The 23,004-nt window shown below is 37.9% G+C and overlaps 1 protein-coding gene across 2 annotated transcripts in view; it reads left to right on the top strand.

The window, feature by feature from the left end:
- Nucleotides 1-843: 843 nt before the first annotated feature.
- The window catches only part of CLGN (calmegin), a 36,646-nt gene continuing 14,485 nt past the window's right edge, over nt 844-23,004 (top strand). For both annotated transcript variants that reach the window (XM_059697979.1, XM_059697980.1), the window contains exons 1-7: nt 844-946; nt 11,471-11,623; nt 14,089-14,162; nt 14,816-14,874; nt 17,696-17,837; nt 20,483-20,564; nt 22,002-22,194. In XM_059697979.1, coding sequence (XP_059553962.1) covers nt 11,480-11,623; nt 14,089-14,162; nt 14,816-14,874; nt 17,696-17,837; nt 20,483-20,564; nt 22,002-22,194 — 694 coding nt within the window. In that variant the 5' untranslated portion in view covers nt 844-946; nt 11,471-11,479. The remainder of the gene's footprint in view (nt 947-11,470; nt 11,624-14,088; nt 14,163-14,815; nt 14,875-17,695; nt 17,838-20,482; nt 20,565-22,001; nt 22,195-23,004) is intronic.

A 23,004-nucleotide genomic window follows, 5' to 3' on the forward strand; every position in this document is an offset into this window, starting at 1 on the left:
ACGCCTCGCCAATAATTAATTACATATTGTGCATGGATCGCCATCAAGCTCAGTCTGAGACTCTTTAACAGGGGTACCACAAGTCAATAAATATTCTATTCTTCCAATAAAATTGAATCGTGATTATAGCAAGTTCAAAGTCCAGATTTCCTACGAAATATAAGTAGTAAAAGCTGCATGATCCAACATCTAGGGGGCAAAATAGAAAAAAAAATTAAGTAGTACATTTATGCAATATTTCTGGTTGAAACTACAGGTTCTGAAAGAGACAGGTCTGTATTTCAACCGTTATTTCCACATTGACTAGTCAAAGGCTCCGGCAAGCAAATGATCTTCAGTTTCTTTACCTGGATGGTTGTGAAGGTTAAATAAGATCTTACAAAAACCCTTAAGAGTACAGCAAGCACAATACATGCTAGCAATTCATAAAAGTGTTTCAGAAAAAAAACCACGACGATGCATTTATTATGTTAACATCTAATATATCTATATTCATCACGCACACGAAATAGGACGCCTTCCTGCTCTCCCCAGTCACCTCTCCAGACCTGAAGAGCTGCAGGCAAAGCCTGGATGCTGTTCAAAACCTGATGTACAGGGAATTCAGGACCCTAAGATGCGCACCAGGAGGCAGAACCCCACCGTTTGCAGAAAGGGCAGGCGCCGGCGGGAGGGAGAGGTGGCGGAGCTCATCACGGAGAATCCCTCCCCTGCGGACCCGGGGGCGAGCCCGCGCAGCCGGGTCGGGCCGGGCCGTTGGGTCCGCGGAGCAGGTGCGCGCGGCCCGCCCTCCGCCGCCGCCTCCCGCGCCGGGCCGCACGCGCAGGCGCAGTTAGCAGTCGCTGCTGGGCAGCCGCGGGCGGGACTGGTCTGGGAGACGCGGGGACCGAGTGGCAGCGACTCGGACATATGAGCTGCCACTGCCGAAAACGGGCCCGCCAGACAGGTGCGTGGGCACAGGCCGCCTCCCCGCTGCCCCAGCGCTCGGCGGGGATGAGGAATCGAAATCATTGCTTTCTGCCCCGGGTGCGGGGGGCGGTAGGGGGGCTGGGACGCACCCCTTGGGCGACCCGCCCGGCTGAGCTGCTGGGGCAGGTGAGGGAGCGGCGTGGAGATCGGGGTGGGGGTGCCGCGGCGAGTTCCGGCCTTGGGAGGAGGAAGGTCAGCCCGGCGGCGGGAGTGGGTGCCGCCAGGGTCCGTTGGGTCCCGAGGAACCGCCGTGTCCACCTGCTGCGCCGGGCTCGGGAGGACGCGGGGTGCCAGGTGCCCCCAGCCCGGGCGGTCCCTGAGGCTGGGCCCCCGGAGCCGAGGCCGTTAGTCCAGCGGTTACCCTTCCAGCCCGTTCCACGCTCGAGCCCGGCTGCCGAGGGGTGTAGAGGGGTCGCGGGGGGCGCTGCTCGTCCCACCCGCTACGTCTCCCCCAAATGGGAGCCAAACCAACATTGGCTCGGCCTTCGCCATCCCCGCCCCTGTGAAGGCGAAAGGACCCGCCCTAGGGCCCGGGCCACTCCCTGGATGCGCTGCCTGGAGCCGGCGCCGCTGGGGACCAGCCGTGCGCTTGGGTGACATCCAAAGGAGCCCTAATGACTAGAGACTCATTATCTCCCAAAGCCCGTTTATGATCAATCAGATGCTTTAGCCGACTGTATTTACAACATTTCCCCAAGGAACAAGGAGGGGGCATTTGCTTGGGATTTAAAAAGCAAAGGACAGCCGAGCTCAGGAGGGGGAGAGAGAAAGGAACTCGTGGGGGTGGGGTGGGGGGAGAAGAAGTCTCAACTTAGGAAAGAGTTCATTTACGTGAAACGTTTTGATGCACAAGAGCCATTAAAGCCCCCGTCTAGCCTTAAGATTTTGCTGGCTTCGACATTGTACATCACCCTCCTAGGGTCACTTAATCACGCTGGGTAAACCCCCCTGTTGGTGATTGTAAGTTTGATTTTTCAGTGTACACAGTTTTGCCTTCAGATCTAATTGGGTTCGATCTTCCAGTCACATTTACACCTTATCCCTAAATCCTTAGAACAAAGTCCTCTATGTTCTTGATACAGTTAATTATCATGTGTGTAAATGGTGTATATTGATGGCTCTGAGCAAATTGAACAGTGCAGTAAATTAGCCTTATTTCTTATTTTCAGTACCTAATAAATTTTAGTGCGCTTAAATAGAAAGCTAGAATTGTTAACCTTCATGGAGCATTAGGTCACCTAATTTAACCCTTTTACGTGATCAGTGATAAAACAGGCCCAGAGCAGTTTTAACCCATTGCTTTTTTATTTTTTTAAAATATATTTTTATTGACTTCAGAGAGGAAAGGAGAGGGAGAGAGACAGAAACATCAATGATGAGAGAGAATCATTGAACGGTTGCCTCCTGCACACCCCCAACTGGGGATCAAGCCAGCAACCCAGGCATGTGCCCTTGACCTGAATTGAACCTGGGACCCTTCAGTCTACAGGCCGACACTCTATCCACTGAGCCAAAATGGCTAGGGCTAACCCATTGCCTTTTTAAAAACAGGACTAGAAACCTTGCCATAGTGCCAGTTCAGTGTGTGTTCTAGCATCCCATTCTGTAGCTGAGTTCCCAAAGCTGCCTGACAACTAATACTTTAAATGATAGTGATTTTCAGAAACTGTTTTTGAGGCACACCGGCCATTAGACCTGAATAGTGAAAAGGCACATAAGAATAGCACATAGGAAAGCCTGAATATGTTAAACAGGCGAGTGTTGAAGAGAATGACAGAAATGAGTCTTCAATGGGCAGAATTTATGCTGAGAACTACAGAGAACTATTGAGCATTTCTATGAACAGCGAAATAAGAGTTGCCTTTAAAAAGAAAATTCATGCTAGAAGGTGGAGGATGTATTTGAAGGTTGGCAAGACTGAAGTTGAAGAGGCATAGTGGGAGTTTACTTCTCCTTTTCAGAAAGCACGGCTTCCTTTCCCATCCTTAAGGCTGTGGCACGGGGGCAGAGAGAAGCATTTAAGAAATACCCATGTGTATTTAGTTATCAATGACTAGTTTTAAGATAATGGTTGACTGGAGGTGCAGTTAGTGGGAGAAGGGAATTAAGGAGATAGAGAAGGCTTGGGAAGAAAAACCAAGTTCAAATTAATGGAAGCTTTGGGACATTTAAAAAATATATATTTCATTGATTTTTTACAGAGAGGAAGGGAGAGGGATAGAGAGTTAGAAACACTGATCAACTGCCTCCTGCACATTCCCTACTAGGGATGTGCCTGTAACCAAGGTACATGCCCTTGACCAGAATCAAACCTGGGACCCTTGAGTCCGCAGGCCGATGCTCTACCCACTGAGCCAAACCAGTTAGGGCACTTTGGGACATTCTTGAAGATGGATAATGATTTGAATCTAAAGAGGAAGTGAACTCTGAATAAGATTTGAGAGTTTTAGCTAGCTTTTATAGCTAGAAGCCAAGTATGTTTTGCTAATGACTGTAAGTTTAGTGTCTGACATATGCCTGGCACATATTGATGATCACAATATGTGTGAATGATGAATTTTATTATCTGCTGGCTAGACTCCTCTGAATTTCTGGAAACATTAGCTATCACCAAACAAGTAAATTCTGTAGCGTGCTACTTTCTTCTGTGAGAAAACAGCTGCATTTTAAGTCGAGTCTTGCAGCTTCTTTGGAAGAAGGCTACTTGCCAATAGTGTCACTGTTACCTGCCTCTTCACCTCATTTGTGATCCTTCAAAGTCAATTTTTAAGAATACCCTTTAATTTTGGTGAAAATTTGTCCACTTTTATTTTTGTGACATAGTAACACAAAACTTTTTAATTTTTCTGTTTATTATCTTTTCTAGAAAAGCAAATTATGAATTGAGTTGTTCAAATGCATCATGTCCATAGCAAGATTATGAAATAACTCATAATCAGAGACGGTTTTTCATAAATGTTGAGTAGAATTTTAAAATATGATTAATTCTCCATATTAAACCAGATCATAAAACAGCAAACTTCCTAGACCATTATATTCCTACTCTATAGAAATGCCTTCATTTTGTTGTTTTAACAATGTTCTAATAAACTTTAGAGGACCAATATCAGAAGCATTGCCATAACTATTTATCTGTCTTAAAACCATAAAGACATCTATTGTGTAAGGATTCAGTTCATAAATTTTCTAGGAGTTAAATTCCAGAAAAGATTTTTACCTCCAAGGAGCCTGTAGTAGACTTTTATAGTGAATACTCCCTCATTTTATTTCTGTTTTTCCCCAATTGCTTAGAAACCCTTTCGCTAAATTTATTGCTGCCATGCTGCTAAGAGAAAAATCTCAGAGTTGGTTGCTTAGAAACATCTCTTTCCCTCCTTCCTGGATCCTTCTTCCTCCTCCTCTCCTCCCAATCACTTATGCATTCATTCATTTATTTCATAAACATGTTCCTATTCATACTGTCCCAACACTCTTTGGGACAGTATGAATTCAGAAATGATAGAGAATTCCAGTGCTGGGTGAGCTTATATCTATGTCTGTTTTGTTTTTTGCAAGTTGCCCCAAGCTATTATTTTGGAACTATGTAGAAATAGTATAATCCTAAATAAATAAGAAAATGTATCATTATGATGTTTACATAAAAAATTAGCAAATGATGCTATTCAGTCAATTTTAACTTTAGTGTGTAGCTATGGTTTTAAAACCCACTGCAGATTTATTCACATATTCAGGATTTCAGTTATCATCATTTCACTAATCTCAGACCTTTAGTAGTTTCTCACTTTTATAACATTAGATCCAGACTCCTCGGATATTTTGTAGCACTTGGTTGCCTAAACCACCAGAAAGTTGTATTTCCAGTGATTATTTCTGCTATTATGGCTCTTTCCCACTTTCTGCTATATTTCTTAAGGAATTTTTATTGTTTATAGGTTCTTCTGATTTAGGAAAATATACCCAGTTTTCGTTAACAAATGTATTAATAAATGTAATTCAAAAAAATAAAATAAAAAAAAGCCAGCTCAGAGGCCTCACATGGTTTCTGGTGTTCCTGAGGAGTGGATGGCTGTGATGGTTAATTGTATGTGTCAACTGAACCACAGTGTGCCCAGATATTTGATCAAACACTGTTCTGGGTGTGTCTGTGAGGGAGATTTTGAATGAGATTACATTTGAATGTTAGAATGAGTAAAGCAGATTGCCCTTCCCAATGTTGGTGGGCCTCAACTAATCAGTTGAAGGCCTGAATAGAACCACCACCACAACAACAAAAACAGAACCCCTCCTGCCTGTATTTAGCTGGTACTGCAGTCTTTTCCTGCCTTTGAACTCAAACTGAAACCTTGGTTCCTCTTGGGCCTTGAGCCTGCTGACTTTCAGACTAGAATTTATACCGTTGGTTCTTCTGGCTTTCAGGCTTTCAGACTCAAGAGTAGAAATGCAAAGCAAGCTTTCCTGGGTCTCCCTCTTAACTCCACTTCACACCTAACTCCCAAGAAAATATAATATAGTGTTGTCTCCGGGAAAAAGAAAAAAACAACTTCGTGATCAGCTAGCAGTCTCTCTCACACTTCACAACAAATATTGGGGATCCTATGATTGTCTTATTTTTAGTGCTCTAGCTATCTCTGCTGTGGAATTGAGCCTTACTTCCATACCAATAAATGAACTACACTTTATCGTTTGTGATTTGGAGTTCTCAGTGGAAATTTATTAGGGCTTCTCGGTGATGTTGGTGAAGTTCTTTGAGGTATATTAGTCTGCTTGGTCTTGGTTTCAAAAATTTGGGAGAATGGTATGTCAATGGACAAAGTTACTTATACTTTAATTTGTTATTGATTAGCCAAGAATCATGGCAGAGAACTTACATGAGATCAATGATACATTGATGAAAATGAAGGCACAAATGATACTTGGTAATTTCAGCAACTTGTATGGAGTGAGAAATACACAAGAAGCATAGGACCCTGGGCTTGCTATCTTTTATATGTTTATAAGGAAGGGAGATGGTAGCATCAGCACTAAATGTTTTACCTTATACCATATAAACAAATTCTTGCTGCACTAAAACTGCATAGCTCAGAACAACCATATAGATCAATACAGAAATAGAGGACTTGAGCAATACTATAAACTATTTGGACATAATAGGACACATAAAGAACACTCCACCTAATAAAAGCAGAAAGAAAAATGGATACCAATTTATTGAAAGAGATAATACCAATCTTTCTCTAACTCTTTTAAAATATTTAAGAGGAGGAAATAATTCTAGACTCACTCGATGAGGCAGCATTACCCGGATATCAACACCAGACAGAGACTCTGTAAAAAAACCTCAGGCCAATAACCTCTATGAATATTGATGCAAATACATGTTTTTCTTAAATGCACATGTAATATTCTCTAAGATAGACCATAGGTTAGACCATAAAACATGTCAGTAAATTTTTAAAAATCAAAATCATACAAAGCATCTTTTTCAATTACAATATAATGAAACCAAAATCAGTAGTAGAAGGAAAACAGGAAAATCCACAAATGTGTGGAAATTAAACACCACACTCTTAAACAACCAAAAAGTCAAAGAGAAAATCACAAGGAAATAATAAAATATCTTGATATAAATGAAAACAAAAACACAACATGCCAAAACTTATCAGACACAGTGAAAGCAGTGCTAAGAGGGGAACTCACAGCTGTATATGCTTATATTAAAAAAGAAATATTTCAAATTAACAAATTAACTTTATATCTTAAGAAAGTAGAAAAACCAAAGCTAGCAGCAGGACAGAAATAATAAACATTACATGATAAATGGAATAGGTCATCTATAATAATAAAAGCATAATATGCTAATTAGACCGGATGACCATCCCGACAAAGCTGGGGCTGCGAGGGAAGCCTGGGTCCTGGGTGCCAGAGGGAAGCCGGTGCCGGCAGCCGGGGGAAGGAAGGCCTACTCTTGCATGAATTTCGTGCATCGGGCCTCTGGTAGGTAAATAATAGAGAAAACAGTGAAACCAAGGGTTGGTTCTTTGAAAAGATCAACAAAATTGACTAACCTTTAGCTAGATTGATTAAGCAAAAAGGGAAGACTCAAATAATTAAAATCAGAAATTAAAGAGAGTACATTTCTACAGATATAAAGAGAATATTATGAACAGTTATATGCCAACAAACTGGACGACCTAGATTAAATGGACAAATTCCTAGACACACGTAACCTATTAAGATTAAATCATGGTGAAATAGAAAATCTGAAAAGACTAGAAAAAACTTAATTCCAGTCCTCTTCAAACTCTTCCAAATAATTAAAGAAGGAACACTTCCAAACTTACTCTATGAGTGCCACAATAGCTTGATAGCTGTCAGAGAAGAAACTACAAGAAAACTACAGAAAAATATCCCTAATGAATAGGGTTGCAAAAATTGTTACCAATTAAAATGACTAAGTGTATTCCTGGGATTTATTCTTAGAATGCAAGGATGGTTCAACATATGAAAATCAATCAACATAAGGCACCACATTACTAGAATGGAGACAAAAACCCCACATGATTATCAATTCATGTAGAAAAAGGATTTGACAAGATTCAGCACCCTTTTATAAAAAACTAGGGGCCCAGTGCACAAATTTGTGCACCTTGAAAGGAACTGTGGGCTGCAAGGTTGTGATGGGCACAGGGGTGGGTCTCAACCCATCCTCCGCACCCCCTCCTGGCCCCTCCCACCATGGCCCCTGGTCCCCTGTCAGCCAGCAGTGCCGCTCCCACCTTCGCCACTCCCATGCACTGACAGTGCTGGCCCTGCTTGCACCCGCTGTCGGTGTGAAGCAAGTTCCTGGAGGACTGTGGTGCATGGGAGCAAAGAATTTTCAGTAACCACCAGAGTCTCATCCTAATAACAGAGATCGGCACCCCACCTTGGTCTGGTGCCCTCCATCCTGCTCCACCATCCAGCCACGGCCGATGCCTGCCATGTTCCACGCGTGCCCCCTGGTGGTCAGCGCACATCATAGCGACTGGTTGTTTGGTTGTTCTGCTGTTTGGTCTGTTTGCTTATTAGGGTTTTATATATATAGATTCTTAACAAACTATGAACAACAACAAAAACACTCTCACAATAATAAAGGCCATGTATGAAAAGCTATCATACTCAATGGTGAAGACTGAGAACTTTTCCTCTAAGACAGTGGTTCTCAACCTTCCTAATGCCGCGACCCTTTAATACAGTTCCTCATGTTGTGGTGACCCCCAACCATAAAATTATTTTCGTTGCTACTTCATAACTGTAATTTTGCTACTGTTATGAATCGTAATGTAAATATCTGATATGCAGGATGTATTTTCATTGTTACAAATTGAACATAATTAAAGCATAGTGATTAATCACAAAAACAATATGTAATTATATATGTGTTTTCCGATGGTCTTAGGCGACCCCTGTGAAAGGGTCGTTCAACCCCCAAAGGGGTCACGACCCACAGGTTGAGAACCGCTGCTCTAAGATATGGAACAAAATAAAGGATGCCTGCTTTTGTCACTTCTATTCAACATAGTATATGTTTCCCCCACTATCTGAAAGTAGATTTTTTTCCTATGAAACCTTTCACAAGTCAAACTGGTGTAAAGCAAAGGGTACCCCGCCGCCACACACACACTTCTTGAAAATGGGATACCTGTGCTGGAAGTCCTAGCTAGACCAAGTAGGCAAGAAATAATAAGACCTCTAAATTGAAAAGGAAGAAGTAAAATTATCTCTATTAACAGGTAATATGACCTTATATGTAGAAAAACCTAAAGATTCCATACACACACACTCTCACACACACACACACCAAAACACCCGGTAGAACTAATACAGAAATTGTAGTTGCCAGGGACTTAGGAGAGGGGGGAATGTAGGAGTTCCTGGACGTGTATGGTTTTAGTGTTGCAAGAAGGAAAGAGTTCTGCAGCTTAGCTGTATAACTGTGTGAATATACTTAACACTACTGAACTGAACAGTTAAAATTGGTTTAAATGATAACTTGTATGTTATGTGCATTCTACCACAATTAAAAAAAATTTAAACTGCACAGATTAGTTGCTTCAAAGTTCCAGGCCCGGCAATATCTTACTTATTCTTTTAAAAAACAATGTGTGACAAACCTCACAGTTTTGTTTGGAGCTTGATGGCATGTTCACACCATAGTGTAATAGACTTTAAAGTGATACACTGAACTTCCTGATGTAATTGTCAGCTGGTGTATCACTGAATAATGTTAGAACACTGAAGAATTAAGCAGAAACCATTAGGTCTATATTTCTACTTTTTTTAAAAAAAAAAAACACACACAGAATAAATAGCAACAAGAACCTTGGAATATTTTTCCTAATGGAGACTGTTACAGAACTGCATTGTCTACAGAACAGTCTGCGACCACTTGCAGTTTATTTTTAAGTATTTCACTTGTATAGTAAGGTAAATATGGCTATTTGGGGGTAAATATCTTCATAGCTTAATACTACTAGTAATTGCATGCTGTTAACATTTTTGTGATTTCTTTCCATTGCTTTATCAGTAAACATAAGGCAGTGGGTAAAATTAAAACAAGAGATAGCATGGCATGTTGATGTAATGTTTTTGGATGGTTTCTAATCATGTGACTTTGACCAGTTTTTTAAATCTTTGAGTCCAGTTTGTAGATTAGAGGTGATAATGTCCACCCTGTTTATTTCCTGGGCTTCGCATTAATTCTTCCATGGTGGGCCAGTACACCAGAACTCATACAAAGCACTTAGGACATTTTTATCCCCAACAAATTAATTATTAAGAACCTAAAGTACGTATGTGTTCATTTTGAAGAAGATATGGTTCTAAAGTGATTTTAATGTTCTTTATTACTGCTATTATTAATTTATGCATTTCTGTTTTACTCAAATGTTATTGATAGTCAAGCAAAGCACCTTTACGTTATAGAAGTCATGAGAGGTTCCTAAATTTTTAGAACAACGAAGCTTTAGGGTTATTAACAATTAATAAGCAATTTGCAAATATACTCATTTCTGTGCCAGTAAGTGAAAATTTTAAGAAATAAAATTTATTGTTATTGAGTCAAACTGCCCTCCTTCATTTAATTCCTATCTCAGTTACACTTCCTTCTTTTTTTTTTTTTTTAATATATTTTATTGAGTTTCCACAGAGAGGAAAGGAGAGAGATAGAGAGCCAGAAACATTGATGAGAGAGAAACATCGATCAGCTGCCTCCTGCACAACTCCCCACTGGGGATGTGCCTGCAACCCAGGTACATGCCCTTGACCGGAATCGAACCTGGGACCTTTCAGTCCGCAGGCCGACGCTCTATCCACTGAGCCAAACCGGTTTCGGCTACACTTCCTTCTTATGATTCAGAGAGCTCAAACTCTTCTAACAAATGACAGCATGCATTGTTTTGTATTGTCTTTGAACATAAAGATGGTGTCATTAACATACCTTTTAATAGAGAATATTCATATTATGGTAGACTCGTGTTGATTTAAAAAAACAACAACATGTTTTCAACTTTAGAGTTGAGCCAATGACCTTTAGAAGAAACCAAGGCAAACTCGCCCACACATCCATGTAACATTTTGATCTCAATAGAAAGGGTCCCTAATCAATTGAGTTAACTATATGGAAAAAAATATTTGAATAGCCTAATGATTATTTTTTAGAAACAGCTTTATTGATACATTATTTGCACCTTCAGTTTAATGTGTAAAAGTCAGTAGATTTTAAAATACTTACAGTTATGCAGCCATTACCATATTCCAGTTTTAGAACATTTTCAGCATCCTTCCTTCTCCTCCAAATCTTTCTATCTATTAACCCTTTCTTTCCACTCTTTTCCCTAGGTAATCACTAATCTATTTTCCATTTCTCTGGATTTGCCTGTCTTTTAAATTGGATCATATAATCTATGGTCTTTTATTACTGGCTTCTTTTACTCAGCAGAATGTTTTTGCAATAGGAATTCCATATTTGTTTGGTTTTTAAGCTGTGATTTGATTTCAGCCAAAGACTGTCACATTAAATTGTGATAAACATCTTTTTCTTTAATTTTTGGTGTTTATCAATGTATTTTGGCTTTATAATGATAAGATTTCCAATTGTATGTTTTTATACGCTTATACAATGTTATAATAAATAAAGCAACTTAAACAAAGATGTAGGAAAGAAAAGGGGGTGCACTTATTGAGTTTGGTGATCACTGTTATCTGTATCTTGAGATTTGTGCCACTGGCTGTTTGTTTTTAGAGGCAGGCCTGTAGCTCTAGAATCTGTGTCCTGTGAGATTGAAAGTTGGTATTTTCCACATGTTCAAAACATAATTTAAGTAATTTTCTTAATGATTTGTTTTAAAAGCCATCCTGAAATAAAGGAGGTATTAAGAAGAAATGATTTCTTTGTAAGTATACTTACACATATTTTTTCAGAACTTTGTTTTATTTTCACTAATAACTTTTAATTTCACAGATAATCAGTATGCATTTCCAAGGCTTTTGGCTATGTTTGGGTATTTTATGCATCTCAGTTAATGCAGAATTCATGGATGATGATGTTGAGATGACAGACTTTGATGAAAATCCAGAAGAGACTGATGTTAATGAAAATGAACTCTCCTCAGAGGTAAGTTATTGAGAAATCAGTTGTAAATTATTTCTTTACATGATCGATAGGAGTGACTAATCTCTTAAGAATTATTTCAGTCAAAATAGTCTTCATTTTCTAAATAAGTAGAAGAACATGCTTTCCCCCAACTATTTATTGCTTTGTGTTTTAGAGTGCCCGTAATTACAGAAATCTGTGCATGGCACTTGACATGGTTTTATTACCAAGTAAATATGGGGAAGGTTTTTACTACGAAATAGGAGTTCATCACTGGCTAATGAGGACTAAGTGCTTCTCACTAAGAGAAAGGTTTTCAGTCTTATTTCTGACACTGCTAGCTCTCTGTAGGTAAAAGAAAAGGTAGTATTATTTGCAGTTCTCCTAGAAGTAAAGTAGCTTTTTTTGTGCGTGTCTTGAAGGAAAAAAAGTACCAAATAAAAGGATGAATTAGAAAGGGAAGTGATGATGAGCTCAGCAGTTAGCAAGCTCAACTGTGTTTCTGTCTTAGCATCGATAAGATGTGCTTTGAGGTGGTGACGAACAGGAGACTGAAAAACTTGGCAGAGTTTTTTTTTATGTCTTGACAATCTGTAAGAGTTTTCACATTGAGGACTATTCATCTGTAATAATAAAAGCTTAATATGCTAATTAGCCTGGACAGCCAAAGGACCTTCCAGACGTCCTTCTGGACAACCTCTGGATGAGGCCAGGGCAGTGAGGGCCGAGCCCCTTGCATGAATTTCGTGCATTGGGCCTCTAGTATATAATATTAGGACAGCCAGACATTTTTCAGAAATATTTTTGATGGTGAGAGAGCATCAATTGTATTGTTCCAGCTGTGCTTAGAGGGTGAGAGTAATAGGCAGTTGTTATAGACTCATTGTAGAGGTTTCTGTTTGCAAATGCAAGTGTTGTTCAGCTGTTTGATGTGAATTCACTCTCCTGTTAAATTTTAAGCCGCACAAGCACATTCTTTTAAAACTTAGTTTTATGAACCACGGAGAGTAAGTAACCAAAGTGCTAATGACTGAGTTAGCAGCTACTGCAGGGTCTTTGGAGGTGAACACTCCAAACCAATGGGCAGATACCCACCCCTCTTAACTACAGTTGGTGATCATTTGAAAAGGTGATAAAAAGTGGGAAAGGACAGTTTTGATTTTTTGGCCCTTCTAATTGTACGGCATGAGTAATCAAGTTACGATAAAGTATAAATAAAGGACAAAATGCACTGCTGGTGATGTAAAGGGCGGTCTAACAGAAGGAGGAGGCCTCTGTGACACCATTGCCCAATGTTCCGTTGTGCCCAAAACAGAAAGAGCAGGTAGCTTCATAACCAGTTGACTATTTTGATAGCAGAATCTGGATCTTGTTGATAATTATGTGGAATCTTGTTTAACCATTTGTACACCATAAGCGTCTATAGATGCAAGTGGCGGACTTTTTTTAAAATTAAATGCAAAATATCATGGCAGTTAACTGTTAATTACTGATTTTTCACCCTTTAACAGACAAGAAATGTTATACTATTAGGACAGGATAGGGACTGTGAAAATAGAAAAAGTACTTCTACATCCTTTTCTCTAAAGGCTAAGAGAAGGCATCTCACAATTAATCATACAAATAAAACCATGAAGGCTGACTCAGAAAGGACCCAGATCTATTATGTTTGGCAAAATTTAATCATTCATCATCCATTCAAGTTATCTCTTGATAATTTTTCAATAAATTATCTTTAATCTTCTAAGTTCTTTTGTTGGCATGTTCTGTATAGTGTAGCGGGAAGTGTACAAGCTTTGGAGTAGGACAGCCTGGACTCATAACTAACGGGAAGACAGTGGGCAAGTTACTTGGTCTCTCTCCTATAGTTCCATCAGACATGAAATGGGCACAAAAACAGTACTTTTCTGGTAGGAATGTGGTGATCATCCATCATGATCATCATCAGAGCAGCTCTGCAGATAATTTGCTTTGCAGTGCTTTCTCTATTGAATATTTTTGTTTTATAGGTTCCTAATTTTTCAACACTGTCATCATTCTCTAGTCACATAGCAGTGAAATTTAAGAGTCAATTTTAAACTAGCCTACATGCTTACTAAGTTCTTGATCTTGTATTTTTATTGTGCTATTTATTTTGCTTCTAATGATTTATATCCCCAAATATGATAACCTGTTAGAATTCTTTTAAGGCCATGTCAACTGTGTCATGAGGCCTTCTCTATTGCTTCCTGTTCCTTCTGTGTTAGAGGAATCGGTGTATCCTCTGTTTGCACATGCAGTATTTTCTTCCCCCCATCATCATATCTCTTATATTTTCTTGTATCTTTTCACCACCAGGATACAATGTTTTGAGGTCAGAGACCATGTTACCTTATATCTGTATTACCTATATGTCCATTACATAATAAGTTCTTAACTAGTGAGATTATTTAACTAAAATATTTATGAAGATGAATAACTTTAGATTTTTAAAAATTATTTTCTAGATTAAATATAAGACACCTCAACCTACAGGAGGAGTATATTTTACAGAAACTTTTGATAGTGGAAGGTTGGCTGGGTGAGTATTCATTCAAAAGAATGATTCCCTTGACTTGATTAGTTTTTTTTGAAATTATTGGTTATTGGCTTATGAAAATTGCCCCTACTATGGAACTATAAAAAATTTTTAAAGTGCTTTATTTGACAGTGTAAACCAGTATCTTAACACATTTTTGTTATGGATAGAAATGTTTAACTTGAATAGTTATTTATATAAAGAAAATAAAAACAAATGAATTATGAATATAAAGTAAAAATTTATAACATTCTTCCCCCCTTAGGACAGATATTAATAATATAATTTTACTTGACAAATTTAATTTACTCTTCTATTTTAAATAATGGTAAAACAATAAGATTAATTAATTATTGATTATTATATGCCACTGTCCTAAATAGGTAGGTAAATACTGCCTTTATCTCATTTTATAGGTGAGAAAGTGAGGCTTAATGTATCTTACCCATGATCATACAGCTGATTGCAAATAGCAAATCTGATTTCACTCTAACCTTGCAGGATGATGTCTAGGTGTCTGATTTAGCCTTTAAATATTTACTTTTGAAGAGAAGTAACTGTTGTATATTCTTTTATTGGGTTTCTAATGTGCATTGCATCTATAAATTGCAGTTTTATTTTTAATGCTATACATTTGCTTTTACCTTTACTTATAGGTGGGTTTTATCAAAAGCAAAGAAAGATGATACAGACATGGAGACTTCCATATATAATGGTAAAATGTTTATTTAAATATTACTAGTATGACCCAAAGTTCACTAACTTTAGAGATTATATTTCTATGAAATATGTATGTGGGGCCTCAGTCTTCACAATAGAACACTCAGTCTTTTGTCTCTTTTCCAGTATTTCTTGGAGTCCCTGGGTAATCCATATTTAAGCGACCAATATCAGATTTCCTTGAGAACTATTTAGTGTTCACAGTAGTTAATGATAGCATCGCTCTCTTTTTTAAAAAAATATATTTTTATTTTATTGATTTCAGAGATGAAGGGAGAGGGAGAGAGAGAGAGATAGAAACATCAGTGATGAGAGGGAATTACCAATTGGCTGCCTCTTGCACATCCCACATTGGGGATCGAGTTCGCAAACTGGGCATGTGCCCTGACCTGGACTGTGACCTCCTGGTTCATAGGTCGATGCTCAGCCACTGAGCCACACACGCTGGGCAATGATAGCATCTCTTAAGTGCCACTTGAGTAAGTTTCATTTTCACATTTTTAGGAGTAAGCAAATGGGCATAAAACATTAAGTGCTGGGATACAGGGTTTACATTGGGAATAGACTTATTTAAATTTTTTCAGATTGAGTTGTTAATAAAAATACAATAGATGTTTAATAAATACCAATTCTTTTAAGTGACCAACTTTCAGGATAGCTTATGAAACCATATAAATTCTTTTGTGAAGTTTTAATTACCTCAGATTTTATATTACCTGGTATTGTCTACAGGGTACTAAATGGTACCATGTAGTACTAATGCTAGGTGGTACCTTTTTCATAGCTGATAAGTGTCTGTACATAATTGCAAAGAAAAAGTAACATAGTTTTAAAAATCTTTTATTAAAAACTTGGCCTGGCCTGTGGGGATCAGGCCGAAACTGGCTCTCCGACATCCACAGAGGGGTCCCGGATTGCAAGAGAGAGAGGACAGTTCTCGGGTGATGCACCCCAGAATCGGGCTCCCTCCTCTCTGGTTCTGGGTGCAACACCCAAGAACCGAAGCTGCCAAGACACTGCAGCTTGGTAGCTCCTGCATTGAGCATCTGCACCCTGGTGGTCAGTGTGCATCATAGCTACGGGTCAGACAGTTGCTTAGGCTTTTATATATATACTAGAGGCTTGGTGCACAAATTCATGCATGGGTGAGATCCCTCAACCTGGCCAGTGATCAGGGCTGATGGGGGCCTGCCGGCAGGGGGGAGGGACCACGGAAGGTTGGCCGGCTGCAGGGAGTGGCTGTGGGAGCGCACTGACCATCAAGGAGCAGCTCCTGCATTGAGTGTCTGCCCCCTGGTGGTCAGTGCACGTCATAGCTACTCTTTAGTCGTAAGAGTCACTTAGGCTTGAATACATATAGATAGATATCCTTAAAATCCTAAAGATAAAGGTGTTATTTCTAAAACGAAGACCTTTTTGTTTTGGTCAAAACAGGTTAGAAGTGATAATACAGTTTATCAGTGTGAGAGAATAACATCAAGTATATTAATCTTCTTTTGAAAAGTATGGTATAACCAAATTAGAGGGAGAAAAGGAAGAGAAACCCAAAAACTTTAAAAAATGCATTTTTAAAAGTTCAATGAAGTCTACAAAATGATAGACCAAAAAACCTTTCTCTGATTCATAAACCTGGATTAGGTAGTTGCTCTGTGGGTTTTTTTCAGAAAGAAAAAAGTAATATAGAAAGCATTAGTGATTCAAAAATGCTTGTTAATGTTTCAAGTTGGCACAATGCTGGAAAATAGCCAATTTTTGTTAAATTGAGTTTTTTTGGAATAGGCAAGCCTACAATTTTCAAAACTAGAACAAATTCATATAAGTTGGTTATTTTCCTTTCTAAAAAGAGGACAGGAGAACATTCCAATACACAACATTTGGGCTACAGGTCTTGTATGCAGCCCATAATCTAATTTCAGGAGCTTCCTGACCGTCAACCTGGGAAATTCCGGCCAGAGAGGGCCTAACTCGGCTTTGCAATGGTACAACTTGTGCTTATCCAGTGCCTATCCAGTGCTTGCTACTCTTTACTCAAAAGGCCTGAGAGCTGATTGGCTTAGCCTGGGAAGGGTGACTACAATTTGTGTTCATTGGACATACGATTTTCAAAATAAAATTTAAATCCCCACAATAACTTCTGCAAAGTAAGAAAAATAACTATTGAATACCATGTGTTTCAAAATGAGGTGAGCACATTTTGTATTAAAGATGTTCTCTGTCTCGTCTGTAACTTTAAAATATCTCAGTTTAAAAATACAATGTTGAGACAAAGCATATTTTGTAATTTCATTGATAAAAAAATTTTCAGAGAAATCAAAAAACGAAGCCAGCTTTAAAAGGGCTTTGATCAGATACTGTAGTGTTTGTTATTAGTTTCCACAATTTCAGCAAAGAAAATGAAACCATTCTCTGGTAAAAGAAAAAGGAATAGTCATACATACAGTTGCAGATATTATTTTCTGATATTAAAATTTGCTTTTTCCCCCCCAAATCAGCCTTCATGGAAAAGTCTTAAGGGTCACCATTGCTGATGAATAATTTTTTTTAGTATATTTTATTGATTTTTTACAGAGAGGAAGGGAGAGAGAGAGAGAGTTAGAAACATCGATGAGAGAGAAACATCAATCAGCTGCCTCCTGCACATCTCCCACTGGGGATGTGCCCGAACCCAGGTACATGCCCCCGATTGGAATCGAACCTGGGACCCCTCAGTCTGCAGGCCGACGCTCTAGCCACTGAGCCAAACCGGTTTCGGCTGATGAATAATTTTCAAGTCAGTGTTTTGGTTGTAGTTTAATTTGCTCTGCTTTATATTTTAGGAAGATGGGAAATAGAAGAACTGAAAGAAAACCGAGTGCCCGGTGACAGAGGACTGGTGTTGAAATCCAGAGCAAAGCATCATGCAATATCTGCTACATTAGCAAAACCCTTCATTTTTGCTGATAAACCTTTGATAGTTCAGTAAGTGTTATGTTTTTAAAGATTTTCTTAAATTTATATTAGTTTTATATAATTTGATTTGTGAGTATAACTATAATGGTTATAAAATGGGCTAAAAATCCAGACTTTCCTTTTCAGTTTTACTTAAACACACAATGCATGTGTTCACACAAACACTCTTGGGTTTTGAGTGAAAAGCAGTTAATTCTATATAATAAAAGGGTAATATGCAAATTGACCCTAACGGCAGAATGACTGCTCAACCAGTCACTATGAGGCATACTGACTACTTCTCAGTGCTTTTCCCTGGCTGGCAGGCTCCAATTGCCCGGTGGCAAACGGGGAACTAGGGTTACGGGGTGGCACCAGCTGCAGGCAGCCAGGGAAGATGGCCCTGATCTCAGGCCAGGCCTAAGGACCATACCTGCGCACAAATTTTGTGCACTGGGCCTGTAGTTTAAAAATAATAGACAGTGATTGAGTCTAGACATAATAGGATAATTAAGCTATATTTACATTTATAGATATAATTTACAAATTGCTCTTTCTCGTGCTTAGCTTTTCATAGAGCACTTTGTTCCTCAAGTTACCTATAATAAAGCTATATCTTTTTGTGTTATTTTACCTAAAATAGTGAATGTGTATATTTAAGTCACGTTGTACACCATTTATTTTACTTTATAGTCTTCAAAGACCTGAATTTCTTTGACAGCTACTGCCTAAAATAAAACTATTGAGAAGGCTTTGAGGAAAACAAACTGCCCTTTATTTAAAAAATGAAAAAGGATTAAACAAAACCTTTCTTCTGATCATAAGAGAAGCTAACATTCTTTTTTGCATTTTTTGACATATTAACTGATGCCTACTTTAATAATATAGAAAAGGAATATAGTTAAATGAAAATTACATTGCCCACATATTCAAATGTTATTTATTAATTGAAAATTTTAATATCAATTCAAATCTTAAAGTTAACCATGGTACGAAAACTATAGGATTGAGTTCACACATAACATTAAAAAATTTCACTAGCATAACACGTTTAAAATTCATCTATTATTACAACTTCATTTAAACATTTTTATAATATTAATTATAATTTTATAATTTTTCATAATTTATGAAAGCAATGGTAGTTTTGACTCATAAAAACCAATGTAGGAAATTTAGAAAATTTTAGTCATGAGAAAATAAACTCTCCCTTGCACAATTATACTTACTTTGTTCCTTTTTTTTTTTTTAAGAAGTCAAGTAAATTTAGTTTTATTTCTCCTTGATTTTTATTTATCTTTATTGTTGAAAGTGTTTCAGATGCCCCCTTTTTTTCCCCGTTGGCACCTTCCTGCCACTCCCGCCCCCTCCCCAGACCTCTACCTCACTATTGGTTTATCTCTTCCCGAGCACGCCTCCCCCCCCCCCCCCCCCCCAGAAGCCTTAGTCTGTTGCATGCTTCCATGTCTCTGGATCTATTTTGTTTGTCAGTTTATTTTGTTCATTAGATTTCACATATAAGTGAGATCATGTGTTATTTGTCTTTCTCTGACTGGCTTATTTCACTTAGCACAATACTCTCTAGGTCCCTCCATGTTGTCTCAAAGGGTAAGAGGTCCTTCTTTTTTATAGCTGCATAGTATTCCATTGAATAAATGTATCACAGTTTTTTTTATCCACTCATCTACTGATGGGCACTTGGGCTGTTTCCAGCACCAAAATGAAAAGGGAACAGCTGGAAAGAATATATTTGCCAATGATAAATCTTATAAAGGGCTAAAGCAGAGTAAAAATAGGAGGGGAGATAACCATGATCTGGCATCTCAGATAATCACTCAAAATGTTACTGTATTTCTTGTTCTTTTCAATACAAAATGTATACACTAACTGTGTTCACACTGGTAAAGTTTTGTATTCTATTTTTTTTACTCTATTATCACTAAAGTTTCTTTTAGAAAGATTTTAAACAATAGTTCATTAAAATTACCACTAGTTTCTGTTATTTTTCTAGTTTTTATTTTTCTTTTATATATATATCTATCACATCTATAGATATATACATTTTTAAAGTTGATTTCAGAGAGGAAGGGAGAGGGAGAGGGAGATAGAAACCCTTCAGTCTGCATGCTGACGCTCTGTCCATTGAGCCAAACCGGCTAGGGCTAGTTTTTATCTTTCTTTTCATTGGATGTACAATTCTTTAACATAGTTAGGTATAATTGAACTAAAAGACAAATTAGTACTTTACTGGATATCTATGATCATTAGCAATTCCTTAGAGTTCTATTGCTGTGGCTATCTATGGTCCTCATAGTCTTTGTTTTTTAGTCTATTAAGGAATATGTAGGGTATACCTTATCTGAATTTGAAGTTTCCTATTATTGTTTTAGTCAAAGTATTTTATTCTTAATTCTGCAGTTTTGATGAAAAAATTATTTCAAAAGTTAATTGGCTTTTTAATACCTGATAATCATTCTACTTTTAACGTTTTAAGGATGTGCATAGAGAAAGCATTTCTGCTTATGTTCTCTAGGCTGTGGATGTGCTTATAATGGGCTTTCTGGCAATATATAAAATATTCATGTTTAAATGAATGGAGAGTGATGTAGTAGATTTTTTAAGAGCAATTAGTAATTTTTACTTATCAGCAGTGTGATTTTTTTCCCTTTATTTAGATATGAAGTAAATTTTCAAGATGGTATTGATTGTGGAGGTGCATACATTAAACTCCTAGCAGACACTGATGATTTGAATCTGGTATGATATTTTAATGTTAATAAGTATTAAAGTTAATAAGTACTTTAAGGAGTAATTGATAAAATTAAAAAATTTTAATTTTCAACTGAAATTGAAAACAACTTTGAAAATCTTTATCTAACATGAGTTTTCATGGCTTTTACAGTGTGCCTTCAAGTTTGATGTACAGCCGTATTACTTGATGGCATCCATTTTTGTAATTTTTAGCAACACAAAAAAATTTTCCATGTCTATAAATAAGAAATAACATGGTGCTTATAAATGTCAGTGAAAGATCAACTTAGAGTTATTTTCTTTACCAAATAAGAATCATAAATTTGTTCAGAAAAATAAGATAACAGAGCAAAGTAGTGAAACAGAATGATCAAAGAACTAAATAAAAAAGGTGGGCCAATTCAGAAATTGGCAGCCCACAAAACATAACTAAAAATGTCTCATAAAGAAGCAGCTTGTATTAAGCCCATTTGAAGGCTGGGGATGTTGAATTCGTACAGCGTTCTTCTACAAGCGGCTGGCAGGGTGCCTGCACACAGCAGGAATATGATGCAGGAGATAGTGAGATACCTGTCAGAACACATGGCTTTGTACAGGCTGTGGACATGGAGTGAAGGAGTCCTGCGCCACTATTTGGACCTGGTAAAGGGGAGGTTATATAATGAATGTGCAGGCTCTTGTTTAGGTATTACCGGTGACAATCACCGGAGGGTATAATGACAAGAATAAAACCTAGTGCCAAGTATTTCTTTAAGCACTTTATCTGATTAATTCAGTTGATTCTCAGAGAAACCTTTTAACATAGGTACTATTATTATCTCCATACTTCAGAGGTGATGAAACAAAACTACAGAGCGGTTAAGGAATTTGCCAGGGCCACATGCAACTAATATAAGTGGCAGCGGTGGGAATTGAACCCTGGCATCTTACTCTAGATCCCATGCTCTTAACCAGTAGGCCATGTCAAATGAGAAATTACTAGCAGTAAAACAGCAGGAAAAACAGTCTCTGTGTCTGTTTTTGTTTCTGCATTTCTCTTCACTCTGCTCAGGAGGGTCATTTTCTAGTGTATTCCTGAATAATAGTGATGGATAATTGTTGTCTTGAGGTCATAAGTATGCTTTTCTCTATGCTGAATTTTCTTAATAAAATATTAGTAATACAGATTTGCATAAAGTAAATAAGCTTATTATGATGCTGCTAGGGTGGTTTCAGCTTCCCTCCTACATCTTTATGAAGGAAGAAGTGTGTGCTTTAAAAAAATTTATTTTGAGTAGTATTTGTCATTTTTCCACATTCTTTTTTTTGTCATGTGTGTTAAATAATTCTTTGGTGAATTAGCATTTAATACATTTTTGTAAAGTCGGCCCAATTGGATAGACTAGAGAAATTCATTAAATACTCTAATTCTGGATTAATCCCATCACTCATCTCTCTTTGAAGGAAAACTTTCATGATAAAACATCCTATACCATTATGTTTGGACCAGATAAATGTGGAGAAGATTATAAACTTCATTTTATCTTCAGACATAAACACCCCAAAACTGGAGTTTTTGAAGAGAAACATGCCAAACCTCCAGAAGTAGACCTGAAAAAGTTCTTTACAGACAGGAAGACTCATCTATATACCCTTGGTATATCCTTTTCATTCATTCATTCATTCAAAAATATTTGCTGACTGCTGATATTTTTCATGGCAAGTGCTTTGGGAGAAACAAACATGGATCCTATCTTTTTAGGAAAAAAAACAGGCATAGTTCTAATATAGGTAGGAAGTAAAATACCATTTGAGAGGTACAGATGAGATAGACAAGAGTTCAAAATCAGTATCACTTCCAGTTTGGTGACTCTGAGAAAACCTAGTAAAGGAGATTGTATCTGAACTAGTCTTGAAATGTCGATAGAATATGGAAGGTAGGAGGAGAAAAGGATGTTTTAGGCACCATGATATTAGTAGTGCTGTAAGAATAGAAAGCTGGAAATAAGATCAAAGAGGAAGAAGTGTGTAAGGCCAAGCTGAAAGCTTAGACTTTATTCCAGAGGCAGTTGTGATTACTGATAGGTCCTACCTCAGGGTGGTTGTGTCTATATCTAAACTTGGAAAGGGAAAGCATTGAGCAACCATGTATTAACATACCTAGCTTTACTTTATGAAAATAGGAGTCTGTTTTCAGGGGGCAGAACTTTATAGGGATCATTCCCCCGCTTCCCAAGTACATATGGTTGTAGAGCTATGGTCTGCCCAGGATTCTGTAAAATCACAGCATGAGAATCCAACAGGACAACTCCATCCAAGACTGAGGCATTTCAGCTTTCCTCCCAAAGACTGCAGTTGCAGAAATATTCAGCTGATCTGCACAGGCAAAGACCAGTTTCATTTTTAATGGAAACATTGATATCAAAGACTGTATATGAAATTGGAAAATAGTACTGGACGTTTTGGG

This window comes from Myotis daubentonii, chromosome 5 (genome assembly GCF_963259705.1).
Source record: "Myotis daubentonii chromosome 5, mMyoDau2.1, whole genome shotgun sequence".
Lineage (NCBI taxonomy): Eukaryota > Metazoa > Chordata > Mammalia > Chiroptera > Vespertilionidae > Myotis > Myotis daubentonii.